Here is a 25390-nt window from a genome sequence, read left to right on the forward strand (position 1 = left end):
AATGTATTTTCTATTTAAAAAAAAAAAGTAACCTTTATTTAACTAGGCAAGTGAGTTAAGAACAAATACTTATTTTCAATGACGGCCTAGGAACAGTGGGTTAGTTGCCTGGTTCAGGGGCAGAATAACAGATTTGTACCTTGTCAGCTCGGGGATTTGAACTTGCAACCTTGTGGTTAATAGTCCAATGCTCTAACCACTAGGCTACGCTGCCACCCCAACTATGCATGGTTAATAAACAGAGAGTAGCAGCAGTGTAAAAATGGGGGGTGGGGACAACACAAATAGTCTGGGTAGCCATTTGATTAGCTGTTCAGGAGTCTTATGGCTTGGGGGTAGAAGCTGTTAAGAAGCCTTTTGGACCTAGACTTGGCGCCGTGCGGTAGCAGAGAGAAAAGTTTATGACTAGGGTGGCTGGAGTCTTTGGCAATTTTTTGTGCCTTCCTCTGACACGGCCTGGTATAGAGGTCCTGGATGGTAGGAAGCTTGGCCCCAGTGATGTACTGGGCCGTATGCACTACACTTTGTAGTGCCTTGCAGTCGGAGGCCGAGCGGTTGCCAATTACTTCATATTTCACACAATCCTTACACTGACATAGTGACTGATGTGAGTGAAAGTTGGAGTTACAACAGGTATCTCAGCTTAGTATTTGGACCACTGAGTATGGGCACACTGGACAGAGACTGGGACAGCAAGGGCATGACAACATACGTATGTTAAAGAAAAGCTTCCATAGATCAGTGAATAATCAATAATATGACAATATCCTGTTAAGATACTTGGGTTCAGAAACCTCACTCCTAAACCCATACAACATCAATGAAATGGAATCACGTATCATGTCATATACTGTTTGGTCTAAAAATCTGTTATCGTTATGGTCATGGTGATATGGGAATGCTTTGACTAAAGTCAGTAAAGTAAGTCTCAAATAGTCTATTGAAAGTGTGTAGGGCTATAAAAATGTTAAAATGTGGCCTCAAGTGAATCTGACTAGATATACAGTTCTATGAGTTTATCTTTTTCAATAAATGTTTAATGATCATAGATTGGTCCCAGCCTGGAATCCAGTGAAACCTTTAACCTCAGGATCCACACTTCCGCATGGCTGTCTCTGATGATGCACAGGGCCGCCGTTAGCGATAACATCATCATGAGGTTTAGGGGTTATTACGGCTGCTGGTAGATCAGAACCAGATGTCAACTTCTCCTTCTTATTAAAGCTGGAGACAGGAAATAAAGGGAAGTAGAAAACACAGGATTCAAAATACACAGACACAGACAAACACACCCACCCACACCAGTTCTTTGTAAAGGTTATGCAAAGGCCAGACAAGTTTTAGCAGACCAGCACAGGGATTCATTTAGTTACCAAATGACACGATTAGCCTGTCTAATCATGCTGACTGATAATGCTGGATGAGTCTCAGCCATAAATAGCTGGTTCTCAAACAATAGTTCAAACAATAATCAATTTGTGGAAATTACCATCATGATTGACACATACTGTAGGTAAATACTACAGCAGTCTTTTAAAGCCACATGGAGAAGCCTTAGGGTAATAATTACTATAGACAGGTTTTGTCAAACCTATGGAACCTAATGTTGTCCAACCAGGGATAAGAGAGGAACCTACGGAACCATACACTGTTCTTAACTCTGGCATTGTTGGGTACCACAATGATACACAGGCTATGAAATGACTACATGTATTGTTGAAATGTGTATTTTAAAACTAGATTTGTTGTTTTAGTCATTGATGATGTGTTTGGATAACTGCATTGCACTTAATTGATCTGCCAATGAAAATGTACACTCCTCACTGTCCAGATGCTGGCTGAGAGAGAGATAAGCACTGCAAGGCTTTCCACCAAGTTACTTCACCAAATTAAACAAGCAAAAAACTGTTTTGCTTGTTTTTTCAAGTAAAACATTATTGAAATAACATGTCACAAGATACTATCATTGGCATGGATGTATAGCCTATGTACTATTACTTCATATCCACAGGAGGCTGCTGAGGGGAGGACGGCTCATAATGATGGCTGGAATGGCGTGAACGGAATGATACCATTAGATTTACATGAACGTGTTTTTGTAGTACAGTGGATCTGCTGTTACAAAAGCACACCAAGCCCGTTACATATTGCAGATTATTTTAGAGGTAGAGCGTCGCTATGCGGCTTAAGTGGTTGGTTACTTCCATATAACTCAATGAGTACATTTTTCTCGTGCTCCCGTGTGTTGGATAAGTCAACTGAAGAGTATTTTTGGTCATGGTAAACATGTCATTGAGTAAGAACAAGTTTGTTCATTAGAAACTCAGTGTCAGACAAATATTATAAAACAAACTATGAGACAGTTTGTCCAAGGACATTTGTGCCAATGTATCAATGGTTTCTAGACTATGGTGGTTTAATAAATGTGTGAAATTTAACTTACTGATGAAGTAAAGTACAAACATTAGATGGTAATTCATTTATTGCATATTCAAATGTCAAAGTCATACAACCGCAAAATGCATGCAAGGCGCCTTTGCAACCTGCCAGCGAATGTTACACAGACCTTCTCACAATACCAATAAAGCAGTTTCCTTCAGGATATTTTTATTTCTAACTTTAATATATACACACCTAGATTTCACTTTAACTTAGAAACAGTTTCAAATAGCGAGACAAACATTTACATCACACACCAATTCTCAGTCTTTCAGGGCATTAGAATAATCATCTTTACTTTTTACAATAAAAATAAAACAAGACATTTGAAATCCCCAGGGATGTGGGACGACTACTAAAGAGGACACTCATAAGCAATGTGAAGTGTGGGGTTGAAGGTACAGGACTAGGCCTCAGAGACCGCTCTAGTGTTACAACTCAGCATTAAACTACACATCTACTGTATAGTTAACACCTTTGAGAAATTGCACAGAGGTTAACTAATTAAGTGCATCTCTTATACATTTCATTTATATTGGATAGGACCTTTACCTCTCCCTGAACAACTGCTACTCTGAGGTCTACTCCCAAGTCCATAACCAACCACTAGAAGCTTGTCTATAGCTGAGAGGTTGAATAGGTATACGCCATCTGGTTTGTAATTAGTGCAACCATGGCCTATACTATGCTAAGAGGAATTATTTTCACCATACTGTTTAAACCTATCCAACCCATTTAGAATTAGGCCTACACCTTCAGCTCCACTTCTTTATTTTTCAAACAAAACAAGAAAAACAAAGATTCACTAGGAGAGGGCTAATAGGAGGGCTCGAGTGTTGCTGGGCAGACCTTAGTCCAACCTGATCTTCTGATTGGTCATCCTGTAGATGATGCTGTCATATCCTGGGTCCATGTTCCACAGGTTGTATGAGATGACGATAACAGCCAGGGCAAGAATGATCATCAGCCACAGCACGATGTTGAAGATCACGGCATACTCAAAGTTATACTTATAGGCCAGGTTATAGGGACTGCCAGGGTTACTCTGCAGGGGGTGAGAGGGATGTAGAGAAGATTTGCATCCATTGAAACCATATCTATGAATTATGACGATCCAAATATAAAAACAGGCTTATGATCTGAGTTATAGCATAAATGTACATAGATCTACGTATAAAAAAAAATATTAAATGCACTCACAATTTGTTTGGACTCCAGGATTGAGCGAGATTTCCTGGTAAGTGGCGCCTCAAAGTTCTTCACTGTGACAACCTCCACCACCGCGCTGTCACCATAAAGACCAAACAAGTCCTCACCAAACTAAAGCACAGGAAGTTGAGACGTAGAACAAAGAAATCGTGGAAAAACACCACAGTTGGCCTATATAAACATAACGAGAGAGAATACCATAAAAACAATCGACACTGAACAAAAATATAAACACACCATGCATATAACAAAATCAGTCAATTGAAATGAATGAATTAGGCCCTAATCTATGGATTTCACATGATATGCATCTGTTGGTCACATACCTTTAAAAAAAAGTAGGGTCGTGGATCAGAAAACCAGTCAGTATCAGGTGTGACTAGGACTGTGGTGGTCACGAAACTCTGTCAGCCAGTGATTGTCAAGCAAATAACTGTCGGTCTCACGGTAATTGACCGTTAATTAAAACACATTTAGCATCTCCTGGCTTCCACACAAGACACAGACCTTTGGAACATCTACATTTTAAAAAGTCTAATAAATCCATGTAATATAGCCTACACCTTCACAATAAATCCAGTATTTATTTTAGACAGGTCTAAAGAAACATGAAGAAAATTTCTATTTCAGAACAGACTAACATACTGAGTTGTCCTTATGTTAGGTACTGATCTGGCTATGCCACATGGCTGTGGGCTACAGTAGTTCACTTAGCAGACAAGATCTGCTTAGAATTCAGTGGCATTATTTTATAGTATGAAGAATACAACTGAACAAAGCTGAATAAAATAGAAAGAATATTTTCTCTAAACAATTTGCAACTATTCTGTGTTGAACGGTTAACAAAGAAATAGGTACTCCTATATGCTTAATTTAGAGTTATTAATGTAACTTTAGTTGTTCTACAAACGTTGGGCTATATGTTTTGGTATTTAATACATTTTAAGGCTGCATGATGAGACTAACGATGATTTGAAAAAAGTTGCTTGAAAGGCATGAGTTCTGCTTTGTTTTTTTGCGCAGGTTGTAGACACTTCATCAGTCTCTTTCACAATTTGACAAGCACTTAATAACGCCTCAAATTTCACGCCGGCATCCCCTTTGTGTGGCCCTAATGCACCCTAAACAAATGCATGCCTTTTGCGGACAGTGTGCCCTTGGCTGCATCAGCCAACAAGATGAGTAGGCCTAACAAACAGCAAAAGCACTAGCCTATGTCAATACATTATCCCCCATAGTACAAAAGTTGACCTATTCTATTCTGTGGGAGAAATAAATACTCCAAACATAGTCTGGGACAGTGGTGGGATGCAATAGATCCCAAATTAATACAACCACTAGCATCAAAAAAAATATGCTTTTATTATAAAAGTGAAAATTATCTTCCCCAAACTTGAAACTCACATGCTGATTATGTATGCCAGTTAGGCTCTACACCCCTTGTAAAGCGGATTAATGTGCTTCATTTTAAGAGGTTATTTGGCCACTTTAGTTGTGATACAAAGCTTATGAAAACATTTTCTCTGTATACATCAATGATGTCGCTCTTGCTGCTGGTGAGTCTCTGATCCACCTCTACGCAGATGACACCATTCTGTATACTTCTGGCCCTTTGGACACTGTGTTAATTAACCTCCAGACATGCTTCAATGCCATACAACTCTCCTTCTGTGGCCTCCAACTGCTCTTAAATACAAGTAAAACTAAATGCATGCTCTTCAACCGATCGCTGCCTGCACCTGCCCGCCCGTCCAGCATCACTACTCTGGACGGTTCTGACTTATATAGTAGGCCTAGCTTATATAAAGCTGATGGGATCCTCCTCTTTTTAGTAGAGGCCATCACTCTGTTCTCAAGCAATTGCATAGCAGAGGAATGTTGCGCAACATGAGCTCATGGGCTCTCATGAAGTGTTTGATTAGATTTGCATTGATGTCAGAGTGACAATAGAGTACTGAGTACCAGGCAGTTAGCAAGTTTGGTAGGCTACTAATGACCATCAACAGCATCGTTCACGTGGAATTTGACTGCCTTCATGAGTGGTGACTGCCGGTGTGGCGGTAATACGGTCACCCTAACAGCCCTATGTGTGACCACCATTTGCCTCATGCAGCATGACACATCTCCTTCACATAGAGTTGATCAGGGTATTGATTGTGGCCTGTGGAATGTTATCCCACTCCTCTTCAATGGCTGTGCGAAATTGCAGGATATTGGAGGGAACTGGAACATGCTGCCGTATACGTCGATGCAGAACATCCCAAACATGCTCAATGGGTGACATGTCTGGTGAGTACGCAGGCCATGGAAGAACTGGGACATTTTCAGCTTTGCATTATCATGCTGAAACGTGATGGCGGCAGATGAGTGGCACGACAATGGGCCTCAGGATCATCACATTATCGCAGTGAATTTAAATTGCAATTGTGTTCATTGTCTGTAGCTTATGTCTGCCCATACCATAAACCCACCGCCACCATGCACTCTGTTCACAACGTTGACATCAGCAAACCGCTAGCCCACACAAAGCCATACACGCTGTCTGCCATCTGCCCGGTACAGTTGAAACCGGGAATCAACCGTGAAGAGCACACTTCTCCAGGGTGCCAGTGGACATCAATGGTGAGAATTTGCCCACTGAAGTCGGTTACGACGCCACACTGCAGTCAGGTCAAGACCCTGGTGAGGATGACGAGCACACAGATGAGCTTCCCTGAGACGGTCTCTGACAGTTTATGCAGAAATTCTTTGGTTGTGCAAACCCACAGTTTCAACAGCTGTCTGGGTGGCTGGTCTCAGACAATCCCGCAGGTGAAGAAGCTGGATGTGGAGGTCCTGGGCTGGTTACACGTGGTCTGTGGTTGGGAGGCCGGTTGTATGTACTGCTAAATTCTCTAAAACAAGGTTGGAGGTGGCTTATGGTAGAGCAATGAACATTCAAGTCTCTGGCAACAGCTCCGGTGGACATTCCTGCAGTCAGCATGCCAATCTGTGGCATTGTGTTGCTGTGAGAGAAAACTGCACATTTTTGGATTATCTTGGCAAAGGAGAAATGCACACTAACAGGGATGCAAAATTTCAGGGCTCTTATTTCAGCTCATGAAACATGGGACCAACACTTTACATATTGCGTTTATATTTTTGTTCAGTGTACATAAATTGATTTTACAACCATAAACCATTGCCTTCTGTACTTGGCCATTTAGGAGTAAGTCACACCACTAAGACATGTTATGAATACAGAGTAGAGGTCGACCGATTAGTCGGAAAGGCCGATAACTTGAAATCGGTCCAAATTTTCAGAACAATCAGTATTTCTGGCCACCGATTTGCCGATTATTATTTGAATTATATATATATATATATATATATATATATAAAACACCTTTATTCAACTAGGCAAGTCAGATTAAGAACACATTCTTATTTTCAATGACGGCCTAGGAACGGGGGTTAACTGCCTTGTTCAGGGGGGATTTGTTTTTGCAACCTTCCGGTTACTAGTCCAAAGCACAACCACTTGCCTTACAGTGCACTCCATGAGGAGCCTGCATGGCAGGCTGACTACCTGTTACGTGAGGGCAGCAAGAAGCCAAGGTAAGTTGCTAGCTAGCATTAAACTTATCTTATAAAAAACTATCAATCTTAACATAATCACTAGTTAAACTAGTATTATCATCAACCATGTGTAGTTATCTAACGTGTCCTGCGCTGCATATAATCGATGCGGTGCCTGTTAATTTCTCATCGAATCACAGCCTACTTCGACAAACGGGTGTTGATTTAACAAGCGCATTTGCGAAAAAAGCACTGTCGTTGCACCAATGTACCTAACCGTAAACATCAATGCCTTTCTTTAAAGGCCGTAATTAATTTGCCAGAATTGTACATAATTATGACATAACATTGAAGGTTGTGCAATGTAACAGGAATATTTAGACTTAGGGATGCCACCCGTTAGATAAAATACGGAACGGTTCCGTATTTCACTGAAATAAACGTTTCGAAATGATAGTTTCCGGATTCGACCATATTAATGACCAAAGGCTCGTATTTCTGTATGTTATGTTATAATTAAGTCTATGATTTGATATTTGATAGAACAGTCTGACTGAGCGATGGTAGGCAGCAGCAGCAGCTCGTAAGCATTCATTCAAACAGCACCTTCGTGCGTTTTGCCAGCAGCTCTTAGCAATTCTTCAAGCATTGAGCTGTTTATGACTTCAAGCCTATCAACTCCCAAGATTAGGCTGGTGTAACCGATGTGAAATGGCTAGCTAGTTTGCGGGTGCGTGCTAATAGCGTTTCAAACGTCACTCGCTCTGAGACTTGGGAGTGGTTGTCCCCTTGCTCTGCATGGTTAACGCTGCTTCGAGGGTGGCTGTTGTCGATGTGTTCCTGGTTCGAGCCCAGGTAGGAGCGAGGAGAGGGACGGAAGCTATACTGTTACACTGGCAATACTAAAAGTGCCTATAAGAACATCCAATAGTCAAAGGTATATGAAATCCAAATGATATAGAGAGAAATAGTCCTATAATTCCTATAATAACTACAACCTAAAACTTCTTACCTGGGAATATTGAAGACTCATGTTCAAACGAACCACCAGCTTTCATATGTTCTCATGTTCTGAGCAAGGAACTTAAACGTTAGCTTTTTTACACGGCACATATTGCACTTTTACTTTCTTCTCCAACACTTTGTTTTTGCATTATTTAAACTAAATTGAACATGTTTCATTATTTATTTGAGGCTAAATTGATTTTATTGATGTATTATATTAAGTTAAAATAAGTGTTCATTCAGTATTGTTGTAATTGTCATTATTACAAATAAATAAAATCGGACGATTAATCGGTATAGGCTTTTTTTTGGGTCCTCCAATAAATCGGTATCGGCGTTGAAAAATCATAATCGGTCGACCTCTAATACAGAGTATGGGCATTCCCCCTTGTGCTTACCTTCTGTAGGACATTGGCCAGAATGGCAGTGGCGTCTTGGTACTGAGAGGAGTCCTGTCCGTAGCGACGACCCAGCTCCTCCAGGCCAGACAGCTCCAGGGAGTATAGGTCAGGGGAGTGGTCCTTGGCCAGGTGCCTGTGTCTCTGCAGCTACAGGAGTGTGAAGGGGGTAGACTACCAACATTAGCCGCTAATGAAGAAGCAGAACATGCTGTGAGGCTCTGGGGATGGCACTGCTGTGCTCAGATTTAAATGATCCAATGCCCTTGTGCCCAACAAATGATATATTCAGAGTCTTACCAGGGCAGTGATGTCATGTAGAACCTGGACCTCAGACAGGAAGAGCAGATCAGCCTATAGGGAGAGAAAAGTCAGAGGTCAACATTTGAAGTGGTCAACCCTTACCATTCTTGTTCACTTTTACAGAGGGACACAGACAGAACCAGCACTATTTACGCATGTTAGTGTTGCATGGTATACCGGTACCACGGTAATATCATGGTATCAAAACGCCATGATGTAGACCCTGATAAGTCTTCTGTTGTTACATTTGTACATTTGTTACATTAGAGGAGCACTCAGAGCAAGCAAAGTTTATACGCCGTATATAATTTCAGCCCTGGTATAACCAACAGCACAGGCCAGTCATAGGCTTTACAAGTTTGTTGTCACACAGCAGTGCCATAGAGGAAAAACTGTGTGACAGTCATGCTTGCAGCTTTACAGCTTAGAGAAACGGCTTGTCTTTGCTCAAACAGGGGAAAGAATATGACTCATTACCAGACCTACCTTTTTTTTCTTCCCACGTGATTTTGTGCACATTTGATATAATTTCACAAACCATTTTGCGGGGCGTTTTAAACTAATCCCAGGCCGCTAATTGCTTTGATAACAAACAACTTTGTTCAGTCATGTTACCTAGCTAGTTAAGAACCTGGTAACAACAACAAGCTGGTATCAACAACAACCTGGTAACTTGACACTAGGTCTAGGCTAATTTGATTGGCACAGGAAGAAAGGAAAAGTGTCTGTTACTCATGAGATGTGCTTCAAAGGTATGATTCATCTGGTCTAATGTAAACCTAAACTATCACACTGTTCTTTCTGGTACTCCTTACATTTTGTTTGGCGCCTCACGTTTTTTAAAAGTTGGGAGCAGTGTGTATGTTTGTGGGAGAGAGAGTGTGTGTTTATGAGGGAGACAGAGAGTGTGTGAGGGAGGTCGTGTGTGTTTGTATGTATGTTAACTGAAGAGTAAAGACTGCTTCATGCAGTGTTTTCCCCTTACTGCAACAATGAAAGCAGATCATTATGTATGTATATTCCTTCCTCCCATTCCTCCAGCCAAATCACAGGTAGGCCTTTCAAATATCAGCAAATCAGCCATTCTACGCAGTATTCTATTATACAGCGAACAGTGTTAATATCAGTGAGTTTGTTTTGCACATAACGTTTAGAAAACGGGAATACATGTTGGGGGACGGGGCAAACAGGACGCTAGGCCACTGAATTTTTTACCCTGTTGTATTGCGATACTAGTCATTATCGTGATACTTGGCCTGGTATGGTTAGTATCGTGACGAGACTAATGCATGTACCTCAGCATTGCGGCTGAGGGAGTTGAGTGGCAGGGAGGTGAGCACAGAGCCATCCTGGGAGAGACGAGCACGAATCTGCTGCAGGGTCACAGGCAGGTCCTCAAACACAGCGTTGGCCTTTCCCAGCATGTATAGCCTCTGCAGACACACATACACAGGATAACATTACCATGACCTGCACATACCAACCCTCTGTATAATTAAACACAGTGACACACACTCAGGTGCTCATCCAATAATGTGCTGGTGTATACAGTACCTCCTCGCTAGGGGCCAGCTGGAGCACCACAGGAGTGTCCTCAGCAAAGAGAGTGTGAACCGTCTCAGCCACACTGTCCAGGGTGAAGGGCACCGGCTGGAGGAGAGGGAACAAGGGATAAGTTATTCATAATTGTGCTTCTGTGAAAAATCTGATTAAAAGGAATCTCGCACAACTTTGCTGCTCCCCAACCACCACCTTACTGACTGTAACTCTGGTCAAACTCACATTCTCCAGGGGGTAAGAGGCCACACTCTGGGGCAGGGCCAAGCTGTCCACCCCCCTCACCACCACCAGCACGTTGGCCCTGGGACGCTGGAACAAAGGACCTGCCCGGAGGCCTGGCCAGGAGAGATCCTACACACACAGACACAATACACAAGATTTTAGTATATAATATACAACAAAATAGGCTTGCACACCTGCACAAACATTGGATTAGTGTGTGTGTACCTCCTGGACGGAGAAGCCCATAGTCAGAGCCACCATATCTGGAATCTTTTCCCCTGATATCGGCCAGTCTCCCTTTTGGAATGACACATACTCAGGGGCCTGCAATATGGTGAGGCTGTCCCCCTGAACACCTGAGGGAAAACAGAAGGAACAAATCTATAAACAACTTCCAATAACGTCTAAACAGCAAAGGTCATTCCATACTGTGTGTGGATGGGACACCAGGGCCACATACCGAGCCATATCATAAGACTATGGAGGTTAATCTAGGTCGGTTCTGACAGTATAGTGTTGCCATTTGGTCCCACTTGACTGTTAATTAAAAACAGCGAATTACACTGTTTAATGGATGGCAGAGCCGGGCAACAGTAGCTAGTTAGCCGAAGTCTCGTGACTGGGAAAGCAGAATAATGTTTGAGGAAGTTAAGTGAATCAGATGTTGGTATGCCGCCTGTCACATGATACTGAACTGGCTAGTCGCTCCCCTGTGAGTCTGGTTAGTAAGACAGCTAAAAATGAACCGATGGATGGCTAGATATTGTTCATAACGACAAAAAGGGGTCAAACAGCGGGAAATGGCTCACGTTTGCCAGCGATTATGTCGTCCCACTCCCAGCTGGTGCGGGTTGCTGGCTGTCAAATTGACGTTAGCTAGCTAGCATCCTAGGGCAATTAGGCCTAACAAGCAGTATCTACTCATTATACCACCATATTTAAAGTGGAAAAAACATGGCTTTCCACAAATGATTGCTTAGTATCTTTCTATCAACAGGATTGGAAGTGTTTTCCCAAGTCGGATTATCATTTCTTCAACAGTAACTAGCTAGCTAGCGATTTCCTGTATTTAGCTAGCTATCAATTTCAAGCAGAGAACTCGCTACTAGTAACAACGTTATCTACATGAGATCATTTCCATAAACCATCTAGATCAGTAGCTAAATAATCAGAAGATTTCCATCTCTTATACCTGACGTAAAAGCTGAGCAGAAGATAAGCGCTACGGTGAATAAAGCCTCCATCCTTCTGCGATTTTCCAGCGACATCTTTCTCCTTGCTCTAACGTAAATCAACTGACTCGCTAGTCACGAAGATGGTAGCAATGCATGATGGGTATGAACTGGTAATCTGCAGAAATTACATTGATTGATTTCTGCAATTCTTTTCATTGTATGGCTATTGAAATATGGAGTTCATTGTCTCCGTACTTTTACAATTTCAGGTAATGAATATCAATACCACAAGCAGGGGCTTTTCGGTATACGTTAGGACGGTGGTCGCCAACCTTTTCTGAGTCTAGATCACTTTGTGAGTCAAAATACAAAGCGAGATTGACCCCTCAGATTTTTTACACAATATAAAACATGTTAATCAATACCACATTAACCAATTAAAAACAGTAATGTAGCAATGATGTTTGTGCAGTAGGCTATAGGTCCAATACATTATCACTGCATATTGGCTATGCTTTAATTGCCCTGCCAATGTTGTTCTTCTTAGACACTTTTGAAATTATATTGAAAAAATGTAGGTATATGATCACACTATTAATATATAATTTGTTGTACTACTTGTGAGGCCCAGCTGAGTGTGTATATAAAAAAAAGCGGAGCCTTTTTGTGTGTACTAGTGGCCTGCATTTGACAGTCAGTGTGAGGCGAGAGAGGGTAGTGATTGTCATTCTGAGTATTTTCGGTGAGCCGGTTCATTTGGCTACGTTCATGTAAAAGAGCCGGTTCATTTAGCTCCCAAACGGCTCTTCGTTAAAAATGCTTCAAAATCTACCTAGAACCATGAACAAATTGCAAACCTCAAAAGGTAGGCTACCAGTGTGTAATGAAATGCGTGTTCAAATACATTTAACCTAGATACATTATTACATGGCCTGGGAAATCTTACACATTCACCCTCTTTAGAGAATTATTTTGCTCACTGACATGTCCCTCCGCTCATATTCCTCGCTAATAAAAAATCCACAATCCACAAAGAATAACAACGCAAGCTTATCGGAACACTTTTCCATACTCATTCATTCAGTGGCGATTTTAGTATTTAAATATTGGTGGCGCAACAAACCCCAAAAAGTGTGGGACGCACGTGAGCAAAGCCACTACACAACATAACACTAAACAATACATGAATTGCACTATAATGGTGACAAACGGTGCCCACAAACTGTTAGGGCCTTCATAAAGCTGTCCCAACAGCAGAGTCCCTCCCAACAGCAGTCCCAACACCTTACCACTGCTAAACCTGGCTTTCAGCGGAGCCTTGTCTGGCTGCGAAACAGTTCATTCAGCCTAATTTACTGCCTTTAAAAAACAGCTGATATGGCTGACTTGCCTAAACAAATGTGGTTTCTAATGACAATTGAGATGTACAAACTATGGCATAAGGGGACGACAAGCGGATAACAGGCAATCCGTAATTTCGATTAAGACATTAATGAGTGAGCTAGGACGGACGTAGTCAGTATAACAATTTGTTCAACACTTTTGAAATGTACAGCAACATAATTCAGAACATGGGCCATTCTTACAGTTTTCTCCCTGTACACCAAGTGAGAGCCGTAGGATAAATAAAGGGGGCATATAAGCAGACAATGAAAGCTCTTAAAATATTCAACGATTACATTTCTCAAAAACAAGTTAGGCAACATGTGCAACATGTGCACCACCAAGGTGGTGTGCACCACCATAGGCAACATGTGCACCACCAAGTCAGAACAGTAGGTGAAAATAAGAGGTGAAAATAGACCAAATTATTAGGGTGAGACACATGGGCTACTAACAGCTTACTACACAACATACACTTAGTATTACTTTCTTAGCTACAGTATAGATATCTCACTGGCATATTACGTCATTTATGCAGCAGCATATAAGACATTTTTGGACTCACCTTGTTGTGCTGTGCTCACTTGAACAGGAAGGTGGTGCGGCGGTCCATCTGACATCAAACTTTGTCACCAAAGTCTGGCATTCTCTGGATTTATGGTGCTTTCAAGACAACTAGGGAAAGAAAGAAAGAAAGAAAGAAAGTTGATTCATGATGACATCAGTGATCTTCAGGTTATAGCTCTAGAAAGAGGGCTGAGTTCCGTTTTAACAATTCCGAGTTGGTTGAAAGTTCAAAACGTATTTTCCCAGTTGTAGCTCGTTTTTCCCCGAGTTCCCAGTTGTCTTGAACTCACTAAAGTCAGATTTTGCAGTTCCGAGTTAACAGTTGTTTAGAGCACGACAGGTAGCCTAGTGGTTAGAGCATTGGACTAGTAACTGAAAGGTTGCAAGATCAAATCCCTGAGCTGACAAGGTAAAAATCTGTCATTCTGCACCTGAACAAGGCAGTTAACACACTGTTCCTAGGCTGTCATTGAAAATACGATTTTTTTCTTAACTGACTTGCGTAGTTAAATAAAGGTACAATAAATAAATAAAAAATCATGCTTCATTGACAGCATGTTGAATGTTTATAATTTTAAACTGAGAAAAGAGACCCTTAATCTTAGACTTGGGACCACACAGCCACTCCACTGAATAGCAGGCTAATGATTACTTTGCAGTGCTTGCAGTTAGCCACTGACTCCTTCCGAACCACTCAATGTTGAATTTGCGATTTCCAACTTGTTGAATAGTGTTTATGACCAATGGCCAATGAGCACCGATATGTTTGATCTATAATTTCTCTTCATTATTTCTCTTCATATTACAAGGATTAAAAAGGATTTGCCAGTAGATTGTCGACTTGATTCATGACTGCTAGCTAAGATTTTGAAAGTATAATGTTGACATGATCAGTCCAATCAAAGCTACTGTACATATAATGTGATTTGACATCATTTCATCTGTGGCCAACGACCTTGAGCCTTCTTGAATGAGCACTTCTAATGTAACTCTATGACAGCACCCATGGGGCTAGAATTTTTTAGGTCTACCCTTAGACTTGGCAGTGACGTAGTGTCCCTATGAATGACAGAACACTGGGCCAATCACGGTGCAACGCTCCATATTTTCTGATGGCTTGCCCCACCACAGAAAGCACTGAACTAGACTGAAACACCTGCATTTTGGAGTTGCCTTACTCAAGAAAACAAAAAAAGAGACCATGTTTGTATGCAGCTTTATTAACTTTATTAACTTTACATTGTTTGCAAACTGATATGTGACACGTATTAATGCCTAAATAACATGCAAAACAGGACTCAAAACAGGTGGGGCTCTGCCCTGCTCTGAATAATGGGTCGCCACTGCATTCATTGCAGCTGCAATTCTTGCTGTAGCAAGTGGAAATCGTGAGAATTTTTTTTTTTTTTTTAAAGATTAAGGATGAATGTAGTAATTAAAACAGCAGCTATTATCTGTAGCCTATTCTTAAGTCTCTCTCTAGTAATGGTTTTCGAAGTTTTGAAATCTCACAGTATCGACTTTGCTGTGCGTTCCAGGTTTCTTTTAACAGTCTATGGCTCAAGGAAATGTGCGTTCACGGTGATCTGGGCTATCTGATTGGCCAGCGGTAGGCACTTGGTTTACTCTGGGTCTGTGGGGTAGGCGGAGTTCTACCTTCAGACACATGAAAGTGCGCCTACCACCAACAGCGCGAAACGAATAACACAAATAGGAACACAAAGCTTTATCGTTGGGTTTTTTACAGAAATGTTTGGTGATTGACTAGGAATGTCTTGGAGATCGATCAGTGGTTGGGTGACCGCTGCGGAAGTACAAAACATCAGCGTTCACTTTCTCTTCACCTGTAATATCAAGTACATCCACTGAGTGGGGGTATATGAACATAAATGAACCAACCAGGGTCCATATAGGCCAGTGATTGGCAACTCCGTGGTGTTGCGGAAAAAGTGGTGTCACTTTTTCCGCCATCCCCAGAAAACACAGTTGATGAAACTAATTGTGTTCTAGAGTAAAGATCATGATTATTTGATTATTGGAGTCAGGTGTGATAGCTGGAGTTAGGGCAAAAGTGACACCAATCAGGCCCCAGAGGACTGGAGTTGCCCATCCCTGATTTAGGACTACTAAGGATGTAATTCCAAGGATTTGTGAATGTCAGGGTCATATTCTGAATGTAAAGTCCTTTTTCTTGAATTTTATGGTCAGCTTTATCCCATTTGATGTTCAATCATTTATCTTTGAAAACTTGTCACCTCCACAAAACAGTATATTTTAAAGCTGTGTGTTTATCCAGGCTGTTGGCTTCATTTGGCTTGAGGGAGTCTTGTCTTGTTCTTGAGTAGGCTACTGCATCTCCCCTCCACCCCCTTATCCTTGAGCATTCAGGATGGGGCTCAGAACGGTCTAGCTACATTAAACACGTATGCAAGTATGCGTGCAGGTGAAATATTGAAGCAGCCCAACTTTTGCACCAACTGTCTGGAGGTCTTTGTAGGTCAAGACTAGACAGATTGGGTCTAGAAAAGCCGGGGACATATATGCCTTAAGTCCAAAGCTTAGATGGGTCCATGTAAGCCCTTCAATAATAATCACACAGTGAGAAGCAATACACTCAGAATAACTTTATCTTGCAGTTTTTAAGATTTATTTTAAAGCATTTTTTTTTGTAAAATATAAATACAAATGAGATATTTTAATTGCAAAGTTAAAACAAAAAAGAAGACCCATCAAACAGTAAAACTGATACTGTACTGCAATAGCCACCCTGTTATGTACAAGCTCTGTGCTGAAGGGCGAATATCTTCTCATCATCTTTAAAACATTCCTATTATACAAAAACACATCTCTCTGCAGTTTAGCAAGTGAACTTAGAGACTAAATGAGAAGCAGATTGAACACAGGTTCAAAACAGCCCCTGAGGGTGAAGAGGGCGCTAAGTCTGTCTGAGCAGACCAAAAAACTATTAGAAGAGATCGTCAACGTGTGCTTCCTATCAACACAAAATGTCACATTCAAAAGCGCAGCCTCAGTGCTCAGACTGTACACACACTGCTGTATAAACTGACACACACATAATGTACTATTACACACACAAACAGGGGCGTCATGCACCCCAAAAATCAGAGGGGGCACAAAGTGAGTGAGGATTGGTTGGGGGTTGGTTTGGAGGTGGGCTAGGCCCCCCCCATCCTGACGTTGGAGAATGTTGCATTTTTCAAACACCTGACAGCTTTAAAAAAACTAATAATCTAGAGCCATAATCATTATTCTTAATTCTATGCTTAATTCAGTACGGGGAAAAAATGTATGAAATGTATGCATTCACTACTGTAAGTCGCTCTGGATAAGAGCGTCTGCTAAATGACTAAAATGTAAATGTAAATGTAAAAACAAAAATAAAAGTATATTTTTTCGGCATATGGTTCTTTAAAAAAATCTTGTTAAAAGATTGAAAGGAATGTGAGTTTTATTCAGTACATTTAGTTATTGCTTGCTTTTCTAAAGTCTACCAACGGTGCCAGCAGGCATGCCAGCTAAGATAGTTAGACAAGCTAGCTATGGCTTCTTCTTAGTGAGTAATGAGGTTGGTAGATTGGGAACCTATTTGGGCTAGCTAAAGCCAACTTCATAAAACAGTCAAGTGGCTAGTATTCAAAAAAAAAGATATTGCAATTTGGATGTATTTTTTCATAACAGGACAAATCTGAGAGGGAACGTGCCTCTGTGGCATGGGCATGACGCCTCTGTACACAACCTTTCATTCATGACAACACAACCACACTTTGAAGGATAGAAATCGAGAAAACATTTCCAGATATATTTATATATTTATACATATATTAATACATTTATAAAAAATAAGACCATTGTTAAGTTACAGTCGCCTCTCCATCTTCGCTTGATGGACATACATATTCAGTCTCTGCTGCTCTGTCTGTCCTCTGTCCAGCACACAGGTACAGAGCAGGAGTTCAATCTCAGCTCTCAGGGCGGTGGTCTTATTCATTCACCCATTTTAACCCCCCACTGTAGAGCAGGGATTCAGAATTCAGGGTCAAAGTTCAGGTCACGACCTTCTGTTAGCGTTAGCCTTAGCTTTAACATGGGTGCTACCATTAGTCTTAGCACTAATGTTACCTTTAGCCATAGCCCTAATGTTCCCATTGACCTTAGCGTTAACGTTACTGTTAGCATTAGCCATAGCCCTAATGTTCTCATTGACATTAGCCTTTTCGTCAACATTAGCGTTAGCCTCCGGGGGTTCGTCCCAGCGGTCGTCGAGGCACTCCAGATTAGAACCCAGCAGAGCGGCCAGTTCAGCACTCCCCTCCACCAGGTCCAGCAGCTCCTTGCTGTCAGGCTGGAAGCCCTCCAGCTCATCTGGGCAGGAGAAGAGCTGGGAGAGAGATGCCTGGCGGTAAAACTCTGCCTCGGCCATCGTCACCACCTCCATGTGCGGGAAGGAGGAGCGGAAGGAACGGGCAGACATTCGCAGCCGCCGGAGAACATCTGAGAGGAGAAGCCAGTTCCTGGGCCTGAGGAGGTGAAGAGAGAGAGAGGGTTAGATACGGCACCACAGGGATTTGAGTTGAATAAATGACCTTGATTTAACTGTCACTTTCATCAAACTCTCTCTCTTATTCTGTACCACTCTATTCCTCCTTCCCTCTTCCCCTCCTATCCAATCAGATTGATCTGTGTGTGTACTCACCCCTGTGACAGGGACACCTGGATGTTGTAGCAGGGGAGGAGGGGTCGGTCGGAGAACTCAAACTCAAAGAGCTCCCTCCTGTCCTTGTCCTCCGGCCCTGGGGGGTCCGCCAGTACGTCACACACACTGCCCCCCTCTAACGACTCTGAGACAGAGAGAGAGATACACAGTTAGATTAACACACAAACACACCCCTAAGGACTGAGAGATACACAGTTAGATTAACACACACACACACACACACACACACACGCACAGCACTGAACTCACCACACACAGTGCTGCCATAGAATTCCCAATAGATTTCTGGGTCATCATTAGAGCGGCCCTGCAGGTCAGCAAAATAATCTACAGGGAGAAGAGAGGGAGAAACAGTACGTTAGGCGAGAGAGACAGAGAGAGAGACAGAGCGAGGGAGAGACAGAGAGAGTGACAGAGCGAGGGAGAGACAGAGAGAGAGAAAGAAATAGCTGGCTTGGTTCATGCCAAGGCTACAGGAATCTGCTAAAAATGAACCGCACATACACTCTCTCTCTCACACACATATCACACCGATCCGGAAACACACACACAGAGATTGGCACACACATTGAACCATGTCGTGCACCGTAGTTTAAAAAGTCTGGATAGTTCTCATACGAAGACGTCATATCTTAATATCTCCATCTATATGCACCTTCACCATTTACTGTGAGTGCATAAGGGAGGGTGAAGCTAAATGTTACACGGGTCAACTGTAGAGTAACTTGTTGTAAAACACCACCCTACTTAACATTTTTTTGGGGGAGTGACTTAAATTATGATGAGACAGATGACATTTTTTGTTTAGCAAAAGTAGTGGCAACCATGGAAAGTGGTGGGGGTAAAATGGTGAAGGTTTCTGATAGAAGTACAGGCAGGGGGCATATTACCCCGGGTGGAAGTTTACCCCATGTTTCCCGAACAAGTAGGGCTACATTATATTTACTGTGTTTATGCAATTTTTTGAGAACCCTGGAACGCCAAAACAAGGGACACACACAAACACACACATGTTTGACATGCACTCATTTACACCAATGACTGCATATGAATGGCCAAAGCCATCGATCACGTGATACCATTCAATCCCATGTGAAGACTCAATAGCGCATTTGAAGCCAAAGAAGTTGGTTAATCGGTTAAAAGAAATCAAAGCAATTATTGGTACCATGATTGACATAAACAAAAGTTTTAATTACACTAAGATTGAACACGAAGATTGCCATTCCCATTCACTATAACGGGGGATACTGTTTTCTGAAAACGATGCCTGAAGTAACGTGGCCGGCCTTGAAATGTGTGGCTTCAATGAGCGGGGGCTGTCGTTCTTCCCTGATCTCCACACACACACACACACACACACACACACACACACACACACACACACACACACACACACACACACACACACACACACACACACACACACACACACACACACAGAGAGCAAGTGAGAGCTGGGCTGAGTGCCAGTACTGAGGCGTTGGGCGTATGTTTGGAGGGATTAACGGCCTCCAGATGAGTAGGACCAGGTGGAGGGAGGAGTACACACACACACACACACACACACACACTCAATCTCGCTGTCTCTGTCTATCATTCTAAACCTCTCTCCAGTACCTTCCTCTATATCCACATCTCTCTCTGTAGCTCTCTCTGTCTATCATTCTAAACCTCTCTCTAGTACCTTCCTCTATATCATCTCTCTCTCTGTAGCTCTCTCTGTCTATCATTCTAAACCTCTCTCCAGTACCTTCCTCTATATCATCTCTCTCTGTAGCTCTGTCTATCATTCTAAACCTCTCTCCAGTACCTTCCTCTATATCCACATCTCTCTCTGTAGCTCTCTCTGTCTATCATTCTAAACCTCTCTCCAGTACCATCCTCTATATCCACATCTCTCTCTGTAGCTCTCTCTGTCTATCATTCTAAACCTCTCTCCAGTACCTTCCTCTATATCCACATCTCTCTCTGTAGCTCTCTCTGTCTATCATTCTAAACCTCTCTCCAGTACCTTCCTCTATATCCACATCTCTCTCTGTAGCTCTCTCTGTCTATCATTCTAAACCTCTCTCCAGTACCTTCCTCTATATCCACATCTCTCCGTATAGCACACTCAAATCTGTATCACTACGAGTTTCTCTTTACCCTATTCTCTATCTCTTCTGCCTCACTCTGCCCCTTCCTCTCCCGTTCTCTCCTTCTCTCTCAAGGTCGGCTGGCTGTCTCAGAGGTAATTGGGTAATTGGGTTTTACTTGTTTGTGGTCTTTGTGTGTGTAGTTCCTTTTCTTCCTCCATGTGTATGTAGCACTGAGAGCCCATGTGTCACACACGCACGCACGCACACACACACACACACACACACACTATTTCTAGTCTCTAGAGTGAGTGTGCTCTCTGAGAAGCCCATTTCCGCACGTACACTAAGCAAACAGAGCGGATGTTGCTAAGTTACCAGATAGGCGAGCAAGCACGCACTCTGGCCAACTGAATCCCCTCACACAGGTGGTCTGGGGGTGGAGAAGGAGAATGGACTGTTTTCAGCATGTCTGTATGTGTGTGTTTGTGAGAAAGAAAGAGAGAAAGATAGAAAAAGAGAGGGAGTGGGAATGTAAATGGTGAAGAGATTTTGGGCTAGGGGGTATGAGGGGTATGATGTGGTATATAATCAGTATATGAAGGGTATAATGTGGTATAGAAGCAATATGAGGGGTATAATGTGGTATAGAAGCAGTATATGAGGGGTATAATGTGGTACAGAAGCAGTATATGAGGGGTATAATGTGGTATAGAGGCAGTATATGAGGGGTATGATGTGGTATATAATCAGTATATGAAGGGTATAATGTGGTATAGAAGCAATATGAGGAGTATAATGTGGTATAGAAGCAGTATGTGAGGGGTATAATGTGGTATAGAAGCAGTATATGAGGGGTATAATGTGGTACAGAAGCAGTATATGAGGGGTATAATGTGGTATAGAAGCAGTATATGAGGGGTATAATGTGGTACAGAAGCAGTATATGAGGGGTATAATGTGGTATAGAAGCAGTATATGAGGGGTATAATGTGGTATAGAAGCAGTATATGAGGGGTATAATGTGGTATAGAAGCAGTATATGAGGGGTATAATGTGGTATAGAAGCAGTATATGAGAGGTATAAGGTGGTATAGAAGCAGTATATGAGGGGTATAATGTGGTATAGAAGCAGTATATGAGGGGTATAATGTGGTATAGAAGCAGTATATGAGGGGTATAATGTGGTATAGAAGCAGTATATGAGGGGTATAATGTGGTATAGAAGCAGTATATGAGGGGTATAATGTGGTATAGAAGCAGTATATGAGGGGTATAATGTGGTATAGAAGCAGTATATGAGGGGTATATAAAGGGTATAGCAGGGATATAGTAGTTAGTGACTGACCAGTGAGGAATCGCTCCATGCTGTCGCTGTGGGTCATCTTGAGCAGACCGCGGCCGGAGTAGGTGGCTAGAGTAGGGTCAGCCCCGTAGGACAGCAACACACGCACTACGTCCAGATGGTCATTCTCCACCGCGTCATGCAGAGGCCTGGACACACACACACACACACACACACACACACACACACACACATGAAAATCATCTTGAAGGAAAAACACATTATGAGATACACATTGTGTGTGTGTGTGTGCATTTCTGCATATTAGTGTGTGTGTACACGGCTATATGTGTATGTGTGTGTGCGTGTGAATGTACCTGGTGCCGTCCTGTGCACTGCAGTTGATGTCGGCCCCGTGCTCCAGCAGGTGTATGACTATAGAGAGCCAGCCGCGGGCGCAGGCCTCGTGGAGGGCACAGTAGCCTGCATAGTCCCTGTGGTTCACCTCACACACACGGTTCTCCACGCAGTACAGCACCACCTCCTGCAGAGGACAGAGGGAGGGCGACACAGATGAGTGTGTGTTTACACCACAAACAACTGGACACACACATACACACACACACAACAGCACAGGAACAATCCACATGCAGAATCGGGACAACAACAATGACTCAGATAGAGCTGGACTGTCAAACTCTGTCTGTGTCGTTCGTTCAACTATGACCGAAGTTGGAACACACTGTTGTAGAGCTTATGTCTGGAATCAGAACACACACATAGAGTGGATTGGGGAAAAACTGTTGAAACCATTCAGGAGTTGGAACCAATTATGTGGTTCTGACAATGAGAGACAGAACACAGAGAGGGTTGGGCTGGGTTCAGTTTGGTGTTCGTCAGGTCTTGTTACTGAACAAGCTGAGGGAGCTGACACATTGAGGCTGTAAATGGACCTCGCTAGCGGTGTGTGGAATCTGACGTCTGATTTCACAGCTTTGTTCTGGTAGTGTAGGGGTTATATGTGTCTATATGGTGGTGCTCATTTAAATAGAGAGCATTGGCACACACACGCACGTACATGCTCGCACACACACACACACACGCACGTACATGCTCGCACACACACACACGCACGTACATGCTCGCACACACACACACACACACACACACACACACACACACACACACACACACACACACACACACACACACACATCTAAACCTAGGAAACAGTTCCAAACTTCCATTTCTATGCTAATTCTGGACAGCCGTCGACTGCAAATGTTTATCATACACACTTTCTCTCAGAGAGCAGGAGGAGAGGAAGGGAGGAGAGAAGGAGGGGGGAGGTTAGTGGAGATGTAACAGGAGGAGAGGAAGAGAGGAGAGAAGGAGGGGGGAGGTTAGTGGAGATGGAACAGGAGGAGAGGAAGGGAGGAGAGAAGGAGGGGGAGGTTAGTGGAGATGGAACAGGAGGAGAGGAAGGGAGGAGAGAAGGAGGGGGGAGGTTAGTGGAGATGGAACAGGAGGAGAGGAAGGGAGGAGAGAAGGAGGGGGGGAGGTTAGTGGAGATGTAACAGGAGGAGAGGAAGAGAGGAGAGAAGGAGGGGGGAGGTTAGTGGAGATGGAACAGGAGGAGAGGAAGGGAGGAGAGAAGGAGGGGGAGGTTAGTGGAGATGGAACAGGAGGAGAGGAAGGGAGGAGAGAAGGAGGGGGAGGTTAGTGGAGATGGAACAGGAGGAGAGGAAGGGAGGAGAGAAGGAGGGGGGAGGTTAGTGGAGATGGAACAGGAGGAGAGGAAGGGAGGACAGAAGGGGGGGAGGTTAGTGGAGATGGAACAGGAGGAGAGGAAGGGAGGAGAGAAGGAGGGGGAGGTTAGTGGAGATGGAACAGGAGGAGAGGAAGGGAGGAGAGAAGGAGGGGGGAGGTTAGTGGAGATGTAACAGGAGGAGAGGAAGAGAGGAGAGAAGGAGGGGGGAGGTTAGTGGAGATGGAACAGGAGGAGAGGAAGGGAGGAGAGAAGGAGGGGGAGGTTAGTGGAGATGGAACAGGAGGAGAGGAAGGGAGGAGAGAAGGAGGGGGGAGGTTAGTGGAGATGTAACAGGAGGAGAGGAAGGGAGGAGAGGAGGAGGGGGGAGGTTAGTGGAGATGGAACAGGAGGAGAGGAAGGGAGGAGAGAAGGAGGGGGGAGGTTAGTGGAGATGTAACAGGAGGAGAGGAAGGAGGAGAGAAGGAGGGGGGGAGGTTAGTGGAGATGGAACAGGAGGAGAGGAAGGGAGGAGAGAAGGAGGGGGGAGGTTAGTGGAGATGGAACAGGAGGAGAGGAAGGGAGGAGAGAAGGAGGGGGGAGGTTAGTGGAGATGTAACAGGAGGAGAGGAAGGGAGGAGAGAAGGAGGGGGGAGGTTATTGGAGATGTAACAGGAGGAGAGGAAGGGAGGAGAGAAGGAGGGGGGAGGTTAGTGGAGATGGAACAGGAGGAGAGGAAGGGAGGAGAGAAGGAGGGGGGAGGTTAGTGGAGATGGAACAGGAGGAGAGGAAGGGAGGAGAGAAGGAGGGGGGAGGTTAGTGGAGATGGAACAGGAGGAGAGGAAGGGAGGACAGAAGGGGGGGAGGTTAGTGGAGATGGAACAGGAGGAGAGGAAGGGAGGAGAGAAGGAGGGGGGAGGTTAGTGGAGATGGAACAGGAGGAGAAGAAGGGAGGAGAGGAGGAGGGGGGAGGTTAGTGGAGATGTAACAGGAGGAGAGGAAGAGAGGAGAGAAGGAGGGGGGGAGGTTAGTGGAGATGGAACAGGAGGAGAGGAAGGGAGGAGAGAAGGAGGGGGGAGGTTAGTGGAGATGGAACAGGAGGAGAGGAAGGGAGGAGAGAAGGAGGGGGGAGGTTAGTGGAGATGTAACAGGAGGAGAGGAAGGAGGAGAGGAGGAGGGGGAGGTTAGTGGAGATGGAACAGGAGGAGAGGAAGGGAGGAGAGAAGGAGGGGGAGGTTAGTGGAGATGTAACAGGAGGAGAGGAAGGGAGGAGAGAAGGAGGGGGGAGGTTAGTGGAGATGGAACAGGAGGAGAGGAAGGGAGGAGAGAAGGAGGGGGGAGGTTAGTGGAGATGGAACAGGAGGAGAGGAAGGGAGGAGAGAAGGAGGGGGGAGGTTAGTGGAGATGTAACAGGAGGAGAGGAAGGGAGGAGAGAAGGAGGGGGGAGGTTATTGGAGATGTAACAGGAGGAGAGGAAGGGAGGAGAGAAGGAGGGGGAGGTTAGTGGAGATGGAACAGGAGGAGAGGAAGGGAGGAGAGAAGGGGGGGGAGGTTAGTGGAGATGGAACAGGAGGAGAGGAAGGGAGGAGAGAAGGAGGGGGGAGGTTAGTGGAGATGGAACAGGAGGAGAAGAAGGGAGGAGAGAAGGAGGGGGGAGGTTAGTGTAGATGGAACAGGAGGAGAGGAAGGGAGGAGAGAAGGAGGGGGAGGTTAGTGGAGATGGAAC

General features: G+C 43.7%; 2 protein-coding genes across 2 annotated transcripts in view; both read right to left on the reverse strand.

Annotated features, from left to right (window-relative positions):
• Window positions 1-2464: 2464 nt before the first annotated feature.
• On the reverse strand, window positions 2465-11981 carry renr (Renin receptor). Its single transcript, NM_001140091.1, has 9 exons — window positions 11887-11981; window positions 10920-11050; window positions 10695-10823; window positions 10467-10562; window positions 10208-10345; window positions 8910-8963; window positions 8610-8759; window positions 3640-3759; window positions 2465-3484 (listed from the first exon to the last, which is right to left on the reverse strand). Exons 1-9 carry the CDS (start codon window positions 11960-11962, stop codon window positions 3290-3292), a joined length of 1089 nt encoding a protein of 362 aa, NP_001133563.1. The 5' UTR covers window positions 11963-11981; the 3' UTR covers window positions 2465-3289.
• Window positions 11982-16443: 4462 nt separating this feature from the next.
• The window catches only part of LOC106582152 (BCL-6 corepressor), a 68190-nt gene continuing 59243 nt past the window's right edge, over window positions 16444-25390 (reverse strand). The window contains 5 exon segments of the mRNA XM_014164940.2: window positions 16444-18357; window positions 18534-18678; window positions 18804-18881; window positions 21981-22126; window positions 22295-22461. Coding sequence (XP_014020415.2) covers window positions 17889-18357; window positions 18534-18678; window positions 18804-18881; window positions 21981-22126; window positions 22295-22461 — 1005 coding nt within the window. The 3' untranslated portion in view covers window positions 16444-17888.

The sequence above is a fragment of the Salmo salar genome, chromosome ssa21, assembly GCF_905237065.1.
Source record: "Salmo salar chromosome ssa21, Ssal_v3.1, whole genome shotgun sequence".
In the NCBI taxonomy this organism is placed as follows: Eukaryota; Metazoa; Chordata; class Actinopteri; order Salmoniformes; family Salmonidae; genus Salmo; species Salmo salar.